Here is a 12,350-nt window from a genome sequence, read left to right as displayed (position 1 = left end):
AGGAGCAGCAGGAGGTAGGAGGTCGGGGACAGGGCAGGGGGGAGATGCCTCCTGGCCAGGGACAGGGCTGGAGGGGTGGGAGCCTGTCCTGGGCACGGCAGAGGACGGGGTCTTTCCTGGTGCAGCCTGGGGCTGGCGTGGGGCGGTGGGGAAAGATGGCGAGTGGTGGGAACGCCGATGCCCCTCGTTTCCTTCTGATTCCTCATCTCTCCTAGGAGGTGTTGGGCGAGGGAGAAGGTGGCCACCCGGAGCAGGGTCATTCGCCATGGAGGAGACCAACACAACAGACCTGTCTCTGTTCAATGATTCCTTGTATGATGGAGCATATCGGGGAGACAGCTGATCTTGTGAATCAAGGACTTTACGTTTGACTGTTTCAGCTTGTTTTGGTGGGGTGTTTGGTTCTGTGGGCTGCTGGGAAATGTGGTGGTCATGCGGTTCCTGGGCTTCCACATGAAGAAAAGCCCCTTCACTGTCTACGTCCTGAACCTGGCCATCACTGACTTCTTTCTGATCCTTTTTTTTTTGTTTACCATTCACGTTACACAATGCGGTGGTTTTTTTTTTTGTTTGAACTTCCCATATGTGATCTACACTGCAACGTACGTCCTGTTTCTCTCTGTTACCTCAGCAGCATTTATCTCCTGACAGCAATCAGTGTGGAGCGATGTCTCTCCATCCTCTTCCCAATCTGGTACCGATGCCACTGCCCCAACCACTTGTCAGGCATCGTGTGTGGGGTCCTCTGGGCTTTGCCTGGTCTTTTCGTTTGCTTAACTTCTATTTGCTGTAATTTTTACCTAATGCCTGTCTGCGACAATATATTCAGAGGTGCAGACCTTCTGAGTTCCCTCGTATTCTCCACCCTACCACTGCTGTCAAACTCAATGCTGTTCATCAAACTGCAGCGTTCCTTGCCGCGGCATCCCCCAGGGAGGCTGTACCTAGAGCTTTTCCTCACCAACCTCTTCTTCATCTTTGCCGTTCCTTTAACAGTTGAGTAAGTTTTGGAAGGCTTATTCATTGAATATGCTCTTAAGATAACTTCATTGTCCCTGCTGGTGGCTGCAAAAAGCAGCATTAACCCGTTAATTTACTTCCTGGTGGGGAGCTACCAGCACCGCCAGTTCCAGGGCTCGGTGAAAGCCGCTCTGCAGTGAGGGTTTGAGGAGAAAACGGCGTGCGAGGAGGGGAACCACTGGCCCAGGGATGTGGCTGCGGAGATGGCTGGCGAGAGGAGGCAAGCTGGGGCTGCTCCCTGGGGACAAAGTGGAGGGGAAAGAGGCTGTTGAGGTGCGTCCTCTGCCTGGGACTGTGGTGGGGACAGCCACCAAGGAAGCATCTTGAGGTTTCCTTGAGGCTGGTGTCTCTCCTTGTTCCTGGTATGAGGTGACACTGTGCAAGGGGCACAGGCCAGGTAGAGGAGAAGAGGAGGAGCGACCTTGGATGTTGGCCAGGTCTGGACCCTGCATGCCGAGTTCTCCCTCGCTTTGACTTGACGTCAAGCCTGGAGGGCTCCCGTGCAACGTGGCAGCCCATGGGATCCTGCTCCCAGCAGAGATGGGTTTTGTTGCAGCTACCTCAGGCTCATACCAAGACATTCAACGGGGCAAACGCCATGTGCTAGTGGGAGTGGGGACAGCTTGGACAGGGGAAGATGGGGGGGTCAGCAGGGGCTGAAGCTGCTGAGCCCCTCAGGCAGCCCCCTTTTCAGGGGGAAAAAGGCCCCCATGGCCTGGACCCAACCTAATAAACTCTTGCTGCCTTCAGTCAGTGAATGAGTCTTTGTGGTCTTTTGGGGGAATCTAAATCTGCTTTTTTGAAGTTAGGTCTAAATCCAAGAAAGAAGGGAAAATGTTCTGATCAGAACATTCAAAGAAATAACAGGAGATCATAGCCTTTATTTTTTGTTTGTTTTCCTTTTTACTGGGCAGCACTTTCACTGAAGCCATTTCATGTCAGTTAACAAGGTTTGGAGAACTTCTGATGATTGATTATGATATTGTTTTAGCAGAGATTTCACTCGAAACCATGATACCTCCCCACTCTCTTCTCCCCTTATCTAGGTACGCTTTCATCTCCATGGATGGTGTTTACTGGATCTCTGTGTTTATAGTGGGGTCACCTGGCACATCTGTGACTCCTGCATTGCAGGAATCCCTCCCACCCCAAATACTTTACATTTATTTTATTTCTAACTGAAGTTTCCTTCAATAATAAAAGAATAACAATAGAAGTATTGCTGTTTCTTGTGATAGTCTTGGGATGGATAACGGATAACTGCGGGCGGATTGGTAGCTATAGGCAATACCTCTGGACTTGGCTGGAGTTCACTTTCATATAAATGAAACTCCCGTGAAAGCGTTGCTCTTTCATGGGCCAGCAGGAGCTTCAAGCTGTGAACAACAGCCGAAGTGTTTACAGAAGTGTAAATGTCTAATGTGAACGGCACAGGAGGAGTGCCCAAGCCCTGGAGCTTGCTAAGCACCGGGTAGATGAGGGTTGGTACGGTAAAGGTGGCACACGAACACCTACCTTGGGATGCAGATCAAAGAGGTGCCGGGATGGGTAGCAGTACAGGTGGAAATGGGGAACGGGGATCGTATAAAGTGTCTGCATGACAAAGGATTTGCTTGGACAGGACGGATGAAGAAGAACAACCTCAGAGTGCTAAATGCCCGTGTGTAGTTGGGTGAGTCACACAGGGGCTGGTCCGGCTTTCACTGGAGAAAGTGTTATTTGCCTGCCAAAAGAGCAAGCGCAGCTGTGGAATACCAGACTAACAGCTGGAATTAGCTGTTCTAAAATAAACTTGGCTTTTCTGTCCTTTTTCAGCACACGCTGACTGGGAGGTTCTTCCTGTGTCTTAAATAAAAAAATATTTATCTGGTCCAGTCCCCATTTTCTGTCTCCCTTTTCTCCTTTGTTTATTTTCTTTATGATTTGCCTTATACTTAGTGTTGTCTTTGACAGTAATTCAAGTATTATTTCCTCTACCACACATCGTGCAACGAGTATTCCTGGTTCTTCTCGGATTCCTCCTTTTTTGTCAGGAACTTCCCATAAAATGGGTGACGCAGGGTATTGCTGCCCTAATGCAAAGCACAGCTGTGATGGAAATGCATCCTAAGGAAGCCCCGGAGTAGGCGTAATGGACTGAGATAACAAGATGCATTTTAAGATGGAGAAAATCATATTGTCAAACATCCATGAGATTCATCAATTAAGAACAGAGAAGAACAAAACCAAAACAATTAAGTAGGTGCTAATATTCACATAATCACCAGGACAGAAACAATCTATATAAAATAGCAATATTTGTCAGCGAAAAAGGATGTTTTCTATACTGCTTACCTTCCAAAGTTTCTTTCCATTAGCCATTTCCTCTACTCAGAGAAGATTAGAAGTCCTGAGCGTCACTGAGTGCCCTAAAACTCGATACATGCTCAGAAGAAATTGGACTTCATGAGCTCTTTCCTCCTTCAGTTTAAGGTGAGGCAAAGACAGCCTCTTTGTGAAAGGTCCCAGGAGATCCTGAGTGGACAAATTCCACCCGTGGTGCAGCTGGGAAATATGTAACTTCCAAGTGAGTGGTTGTAAATCAGAAAACATTCACATGGAAATTGTGTGCTTGAAGGGGAGGGTGGGGATAACTACTGGGGGACAGAGGCTTGGGAAAGGGAACCAAATGAAGGCACCGGCGTCTTTCACTCTCCTGCACGTGGTGACAACTGGACCGTTCTGAAGCGTCCGCATGCCCACATGCATCCCCTCCTCCAGGTCTTAACTGTACCGCAGAAATACCAACGGTAACGTGTGTGCCTTCTGAAATCGATGGGAAAATAAAGATTATTTCAGAGACTGGTGTCTAGGGACTCCTCAGAGGAGTGGAGTGAGGATTGCTGTCCTTGGGGAACGGGTAACACCATCCCTCGCAGGCACCGCACGCCACTGGCACATGGACCACGTTGAGGAGCACCCTCAACACTTAGGGCCTGGGCTGCCTGTCTCCGTCGTCCCCAGGGAAGCAGAAATGTGGGGTTTTCTTCAGGGTTCTGGTGGCCCCTGAGGAACATACCCTTCTCATGCGTGACCGCTGACCTTCTGGATGTCCTGGCATCCTTCCAGAGAGACACCGAGCAATTCAGGGGACAATCCTAGTTCTGATGCTGCGGATGTTCTCCCTGGCAGGCTGGGATGACTACCTTGGTGTTAGTTGAGGGTGGAAAAGCCTGGAAATGGTCCCCATCTCCTTGCAGATCCTATCACTGACTTCTTTTGGACCACGGGAGGTACACACTGCAAATATGTGGCAGATGCCACCCCTGAGATTGCTTGTCTTTCACCATGGATGATTGAGGGTGTCTGCGATGGTGGTTTATATGCAGGCATCACCTTTTAAATGTTCAAGGTTGGATGTAAAGTGTTCACATTAATGTGACGTGTAAAATGTGTTCACATTAAAGGCCCTGTGTCTTCATGATGGGTATGTTTAAGGACAAAGTGTCAGGATGGAAGGTTTTTCACAGTTTGCATTCTGTATGCTTTTATCAGTTGATGGCTTCTTCCGAGCACAATAATGTTTTTAAATACAATTTGTTTTCCTTTAAAAAAAAAGGCTTTTGACATTTTTAATAATAACGGAAATGTTTTGGTTCTCCCAATGATAAAATCATTACAGATATTAAAAGAAAAATATTTTTAACATATTTTCTGATAAATGGATGCTCTCTTCCCCTCAGCAGTGGAAGCTAGAAGAAAAAAACCTTACTAAAAATAATTGATGACATAGACCTAATCTGAATCAACTATATGTACATTGCAGAACAAAAGCATTAAAAATTAAAGAGTGGTAGAAATGGAACTCAAATTTCAGCTTTCAGGAAATATAAAAAGGAAGCAAAAAGCAACTACAGACATTAGAGTGACCCACTATTATTTTAAGTGGTGCTTTTCAAAATTAATAAAAAGACAAATGAACAGAAACAAGATAATAGACAATATAAGAATGCAGCTTCCCTTGAGGAAAACATTTGCGGATGAAGGCATGAAGAGGAAATCTGTAAGGTTTCTCAAAGAAAATTACCTGTGTTGCCTTTTTCTATCAATTTACGTTAAAAGAGCAAATGCTATATAGTCTGACAGTACAACACTTCAAATAATCACATCTTGCATTTCAAGGGATGGGGTCTAGAGAATAATTTGTTGCAAATCGTGGTATTTATTTACCTTTGCTCTGTTTCCTATTTTCCCCCCTGTTTCTATTGCTAGAGGAGATGTTAGAAGCCATGGGTTCTTGTCTAGTCTTCTTAAAGGCAGAAATAACAACCCCATGCACGCTGTAGTTAGATGCAGATACTCCGTCCTGGGCTGGAGGAAGCAAAAATAATACGCAACTCCAGCCCTGTAGGTCTTTGAAACACAAGAAAAGGGAGCATGCAACTCAGTGCATAAAGTTGGTAGGGGTTGTAGCCCTTCCCTACTACATCACCACTCTACGGTATGGAAACCTCCCTAGTTAATAGAAGAAAGGAACTTCTAGGGCATGAATCATTTCACTATTGGAAATGTTCGCACTAGGAAGCAAAGAATCGAGCCGCAAAAGGCTGTTAAGATACAAGTAATCTAAAATTAAGTGGGAGAGAGAGACTCTCCTTCCAGGCGTTTCGTGGCTGATTTCAACAGGAAGAGGATTGGTTCTCATCTCATCTTCAGAGGTCGGAGCGAAAAGTGTCTGAGAATTTACGAATTTGATATCATTGTGCTCTGAAAGGGATTTATTGAATGAACTGCAAATTCTGAGCGGGATTCCTTCGATGAAATGCAGACACCAAGACATTTCACCTTCTCAAATTGAAATCATTTAACGGCCCCTGAAAGGAAATAGGCAATTTCAATGTGGTCCTAATACAGGTCAGCTAAATTCTGTGGTTCAAGTGCTTAACTGTTTTCACCGACCAGAGATGGAGCTTAGAACAACTAGGTAAAGATCTACAATGAAGATACTGAAGGTTACGTGAGAAAAACCTTCCCCAATACCTCCGAGTTCTTCAATTCTGTAAACTATCGGCCCTCAGCTCCAGACCAGCATTGCTGTGTTAGGCACAGCAGGGTTTTAGGAGGACATAGTTATTGTGTCACGGGTGTCCCGTTCATCTTTGTCATCTGCTGAATCTTCAAAGGCCCTCTGGAATGCCAGCCTGAGGGTATACTTGATTCTCCGATCCCTGTAGCTCCCCACAAGGAAGTAAATGATGGGGTTGAGGCTGCTGTTCACACAGGACAGCACAAAGCCGATCTCTGGGGAGTAGAGAAATTTGTAGCCCAAGAAGTCAAAGAGGATCAGGACGCTCAGAGGCACAGCGAAAATGAGGAAGAAGAGGATGGTGAGCATGATGACGGTGAAGAGCCTGCCTGTTCGGAGGTGTTGGGAGCTGCACTTGACTCTAAGGAAGAGGATGAGGCTGAAGAGCAGCATGAGGGGCGTGCAGAAGACGAAGTCCAAGGCTCCGATGGTGATGAGCAGGGGGTGGCAGCTCCTGGTGGAGGGGCGAACGGTACACAAAATATACCCGAGCGTGTTCAGCAGCAGGGAGAGACTCCAGAGCAGGCCGGAGATGATGGCGGACAAGTGCTTTGGGCGGTGGCTTCGGCACCAGATTGGACAAAGGACAGAGAGGCACCTCTCGATGCTGATGGTGGTCAGGAGATACAAGCCGGTCCCATACATGAAAAGATCCAGGAAGAGGAATATCCCAAACTGCACCCCCACGTTGAACTGCATCAGGTACTGAACCGTCTCAATGGCGATGCAGAGGAGATACCCAAAGTCGGCGGCGGCCAGGTTCAGGATGTAGACAGTGAAGTGGTTTCTCCGGATGCGGAAGCCAAGGTACCATAGGACGATGCCATTTCCCACCATCCCACAGGCAGCACTGATGAGGCAGAAGCTCTCCATGAACTTGAGGACGGCGTACGATGCCTCTGTCTTTCCCACAGTCCCACTCTGATTAGTCCCATGAGCCTGGCTGGTTGCAGTTGGGAAGAAGATTGATGTACTTGACGTACTCATAATGAGGGATTTCAGACAGACCTGTAAGCGGAGAGGAGAGAGGTGGTAACTCCAGAGTGACTTTCCCTCGTGGTGACCTGGTGGTGTTTCGGGATTTGTTCCAGCTCTTTTTAGCCAGAGTTTGACTTAGGGAGGAATTGCTGAGCTTGACTTAGGGAGGGATTGTGGAGCTTGGACTTGGAGCACAGAGCTTTGAGGCATTGCTCAAAGCACTGTATCCAAGGTCAAATTCTATACGACACGTAGGAAATGTTAGATTGCAGTGTATTTCTCCCTTTTAAAAATTCATTTCTTGAGGGTCCTTTTTGCAGTCAGTACTAGGAAACAAATATCTTAAAAAAGCAATTACATCTTTCATTAATCATGTCTGAAAAGTACCTCTTGTCTGAATAAAAAGAGAACCCAGTGTTAACGACTCTGGGATAATTGTCTCTGCTTCATGTAGCTAGGATTAGGTGAGACAAATTTTGTTAAAGTCTGTGAAAGTTCTAGGCAGTCAGCACAGAACTTTAATCAGCGTCAGAACTGATTGAGTTTTGTCCTATGCATATGCCCAGAAAACACGGTAGAGGGTACTCAAAATAGCTGGTAGCTTTGTATGTTGATGATTGGTTTCTATTTTAATAAAGTGTAGTGTAACGTGGTTGGTTTGTTCTCTTGAGCCCTGTGTACAGACAATAAACAATTCATTCTGAGAGTCAGCCCTTAATAAATTCCTTCTCAGAGAGAAACTGTAAGAACCATATGTGGGACAAAAAGTCTGACCCTCACAGGACATTGGAATTACAGCTCAAATAATTATTTCACCCCATTCCCTGAAGCAGTTCACCCTGCTTCACCCCCCATGATACTCGGATCTGAATGAGAGTCTTGGAAAATAAAAAAAATAGATTTTTTTTTTTTGTCTGAAGAGGTCTGACACAGCTCTTTTCCTCTCTCCCCACCAGCTATTAATTTTGACATGGGAAGGCAGAGAAATGTTGTGAAAGACAGCAGGAGGTAGTTAAAAAGAAGAGAGGAACAAGTCAAAATGGGAAGAGCTGGGAAGATGTGAATCATTGAAGAGCCTAACCAGTTCTCTCCATGCAGCATACATGGAGACAGACTTCCATCGACATGTGAAATGTGACAAATTGAATCATTCTTGTTTCGTCTCAGCCCTCCAGACACATTGGCTTCAGTGCTGCATGGATGGAGGCAAGATAAATGCACGATGCAGGTAATTTAGTCAGCCGGCCGATGGCCCGGAGCAGCGGCGACAATCATCATCATCGGTCCGTGGAAGGCACACACGCCAGCAGTTCTTGGTTGGGAATCCAGCTGGGACCCTTACACCTCGCTTTCAGCGTTAAAAATGCAAACATCTCATTTAACGGTGCCTTTAAAGCTGCCATTTGAATTAATGGAGGTTTTCGGGCACCTGTAATGGTTGTGTATTTTCTCCTACGACACAGGTAGGTGTGCAGTCACCTGCCTGTCTTTGCTGACGGCAGGTACCTTGCAGAGAGGATTAGCGTGTGGACAGCTGAAGTTAGCTGGGGTGAATTCCACCCTTAACTTCACCGGGGCTTGCAGGATGCGAAACCTTCAGAGCTGACCAAAACCAGGGAACTTCTGGCACTGCACCATACTCTTACGTAGGAAGCTGGTTGATTCCATCCTCAGCTGTTATGAGACCTGAAGTGCTTAAGACTTTAGAGACCAGTGGTCTCTAAAGAAATAATTTTAGTACATATGGAAAGGGACTACACAAAACAAAACCCATCATCTCCTTCAGAATGCACAGAATCTCTGTTGTAGCACAGTTTCCCAACAGGAACATCCCTGAGGTCAAACTCACCTTCTCTTTCCTAATCTGGGGAGAGGAGCACACTGTCTGACCAACATCATGAGCAAGGCTACCTCTTCCCTGAATAACTGTAGCAAGCAAATTGAAAAGATACAGCCTTATGACTTTGTTCACTTCCCCGCCACCGGCTTTTGGGGTGGCAGCAAATTATCAGACCTCGATTCAGAGTAGAAAGTAGCTGAAGCATCCTCTAATTCTGTGAACCAAGTCTGCAGTGAGGAGAGAAGAAGACCCGGTGGTTAAGTGGTTGTCTAGCCTTTAGGAGACCCGATGCAGCACTCTCTCTGCCACAAGCTATCCCTGTAACCTGAAGGAAATTTCCATTTGATTTGAAGAGGATGTGAACATTGGAGTGTCCCTTAAGCTCTGTCTAAGCCCACTCCAGCCTTCTGACCCGGTGCCCATTTCAGGAAAGCGGCTGTTCTACCTCCCTGCCGCAGTCATCTCCAATTGACCCCATCCTCCAGAACTGCATCTCTTTCCACTGGGCATTCAGGGAACGACAAGTGATTAGCCGTCTAACTTAAGCCCATCAAACATATTTCCTAACGTTAAACGACGTGGTCCTGTGCCATTGATCATATACGCATAAAACCTGCCAGGTACAGATATAGCCGTAACGGAGGCCCTGTGGATAAATGACAAAACATCAATAATTTTGCCTTCCACTGTAATGGAAGTGAAGAAATCCTTCTCTGACTTCTGTAGACCATGGAAAAGAATACTGAAAAAGTCACTCACAGTTCTCACGTTTATTGTATGACCTTGGAAAGACTGATTTCTTGTTGTCTCCAAGACACATTCAAGACATGAGTCTACTTCCTTAATAAACTAATTAGTGAAAGCTTGCATCAAACAGCAGCAGACTGACTCTAGGTGGTCTTTTTCTCCCTTGAGATTAGACATCCTTCCTGTGGTTTGCCTGTTGAATACCACGTAGCCCTTGTGGCAGATCTCAGTCTGAACAATTTTGACACCACAAAGATATTTTAGACTATGGACAGGAACTTATGCCGTTTTATTTTCTTGGCTAATCTTAAGTGATCATCTAAGACCAAAATGGCTGATGCTAGGTCTCTGAATAATCACATCTTACGTTACAGAGGTGTATTTAGAGCAATTCAATAGCACTCGTTCGTGGAAAAGGGTCCCCAGAATGAAGCTCTTGTTATCTTGAAAACAACCAAGACAATTTTTTACCTATAGTGAATTTCTAACCAGCAGGAGAAGAAAATCTTTGATCTCCTTGCCTCTATTTTTCTTTTTCTCCTCCCTTCCCCTCACCATCTCTCCAAAAGCAGGACAGAAGACTGCAATGGCAAAGATACCATCTAGGAATTTCTCACCTTTTTGTCCGTTCCTTGGAATTTCAGTGACGGATTGGCAGCAGCTGCCTGATAGGGATCTGCTGGGGAAAATTGTCACCTGAATTCTCTGGCATACGGTCCGGATAAAATCCTTGTGTGTAATGTAGCGCTGGGCTAGTTTGACACTGTTTAAAAAGCCGCAGTCTTTTCAACGTGACATCCGACAGCCAGCCAATCACTCTCGTGGGGAAACATCTCGTTTGTCGTGTGTAGTCACTTAGATTTGAACCACTTCCCCCTTCCATCTTTGTACAGAACCTGTCACTGTCATGGCTCTGGAAGTGGGTTTTTTACTACTTCTCCCTTCTTCTGCCGTTTCATAACACAAAGAAAGCAAGAACTGTCTGTACAGAATTATACCTTGCACTTTGTTTCCTGCTCGTGTCCCTGAGGTGCTCTGGTTTCACCGTCCTTGACGAGAAAGCCTTACTGCTGCTCAGGGTCACAGACATTGAGAAATTGTCAGTCCTCTTCCATAACGTCTACCGATGATTTCACAACCCTCAGCCCAACTTCTCATTCCTCAAGGACCCAACGTCCCTGCCAAACCGACCTTAAAACACCCAAGACCACAGAGTGTCCTCTTCTGACTCAGAGCCTCTCACAACACAAGTTACCACCCTACTTCGTCCCTACAGTTTCACACAACGTTTCCTGGAGAAGGGTCCACCCAAACTCCATAGCCTTACCACGCCTCAGCAGCTACAACTGCACAGCCTCTGCTTCTGCTGCCTTCAATACACAACGCCCGCTTCTGATGTCCGCTCTTTCAATGCAACTTCACACCCCACAGTATTACCTGCCACTTCACACCGCCTTTCAACGCAGTCCTTCACCACACCTCAGGCACTTCTGGTTTCACAAAATCCCTCAAGACAGCCTCCAGCCTTGTGCCTTCCATTCCCAGTTCCACAACTTCCCCCAAACAGCACCTCAGCCCCATCCTGCCCACCATCGAATTCACCACCTCATGTCTCTACCAAGACAGCCCCTTGCCAGCACCCACACCACCTCACCCATCTTCTCACCAGGCACAGTTCCTCCGTGTGCATGAGCTACCACCACCATGGGGTCCAGATCCGTGTGCCAAAGTAAGTGGAGTGAAAACGGAGAAAACACCTTTCTCCTTTCCTGCCGGTAAGCACATCCTTATAGGGAACTATTTTGCAACAGGAGATACTAGCAGCTCTTGATTTGGGCTTGTGCATTAAGTCACTTCTGCTAGTCCATTTGGCTACAGAAACGAAAGGAGATGAGTATGATGCTAGCCAAACTGCTGCCATGTGTGTCAGTGGGTATAGAAACTGGCAGATCTGGCCAAAATTTGCTTAGCAGGCCAGATACCCGATGGTTCATCTTTAGCTTCTTCTGTTACTTGTTCCTCTTCCTTTCCCAAAGATTGTGAGACTCTTTTTACTTTCTTACCCAACACTCTGTTTCCTACATTGACTAACGTTAACCCTTATTAACCTGCCCAGGACTCCAGGCTACAGTGTTAGACGATATTTAAGGGAGTGGATTATTTTCACCCAGAGCAGTATTTAACCTCCTCATTAGTTTGGAGATTTCCGTTTTCACTGCATGGATCGCTGGTATTCTGTGTCAGGAGTTGATCACATTACCTTGGTTGTGATTGGGCCATTCTAAATTTCAAGAAATGTCAACAAAACAAAGTAATGGGCAGCGGATAAAACTATTTATTGACACTTATAAGTCAGAAGCTAAAAATACGCAGTAGACTTTGGAGCAGTGATGAATTTGAGTTGAACTGATGCATGAATTGGCATATCCATTTTCTTTACTGTGTTTCATTTCACAGGTTCACCTTTGGCTGCGGAACTTTTAAGTTAAGAAAAATGAGGCTCTTTTTGACAGCAAGATTGCATAGAATCATAGAATGGTTAGGGTTGGAAGGGATCTTTAAAGCCCATCCAGTTCCAACCCCCCTGCCATGGGCAGGGACATTTTTCACCAGACCAGGTTGCTCAAAGCTCCATCCAACCCGGCCTTGAACACTTCCAATGATGGGGCATCCACAACTTCTCTGGGAAACCTCTCCAGT

The 12,350-nt window shown here is 46.2% G+C and overlaps 2 protein-coding genes across 2 annotated transcripts; one reads left to right on the top strand and one right to left on the bottom strand.

Moving 5' to 3' along the window:
* Window positions 1-265: 265 nt before the first annotated feature.
* LOC104157607 (mas-related G-protein coupled receptor member D-like) lies at window positions 266-1,160 on the top strand. Its single transcript, XM_009695011.1, has 4 exons — window positions 266-312; window positions 381-527; window positions 632-767; window positions 1,041-1,160. Exons 1-4 carry the CDS (start codon window positions 266-268, stop codon window positions 1,158-1,160), a joined length of 450 nt encoding a protein of 149 aa, XP_009693313.1.
* Window positions 1,161-6,115: 4,955 nt separating this feature from the next.
* On the bottom strand, window positions 6,116-7,072 carry LOC104157600 (proto-oncogene Mas-like). Its single transcript, XM_009695004.1, has one exon. The coding sequence runs from the start codon at window positions 7,070-7,072 to the stop codon at window positions 6,116-6,118; it is 957 nt and encodes a 318-aa protein (XP_009693306.1).
* Between the last annotated feature and the right edge of the window lie 5,278 nt (window positions 7,073-12,350).

The sequence above is a fragment of the Cariama cristata genome, unplaced genomic scaffold, assembly GCF_000690535.1.
Source record: "Cariama cristata isolate BGI_N322 unplaced genomic scaffold, ASM69053v1 scaffold2042, whole genome shotgun sequence".
NCBI lineage: Eukaryota > Metazoa > Chordata > Aves > Cariamiformes > Cariamidae > Cariama > Cariama cristata.
Note: the sequence above shows the minus strand (reverse complement) of the source record. Positions and strands in the feature narration are given on the sequence as shown.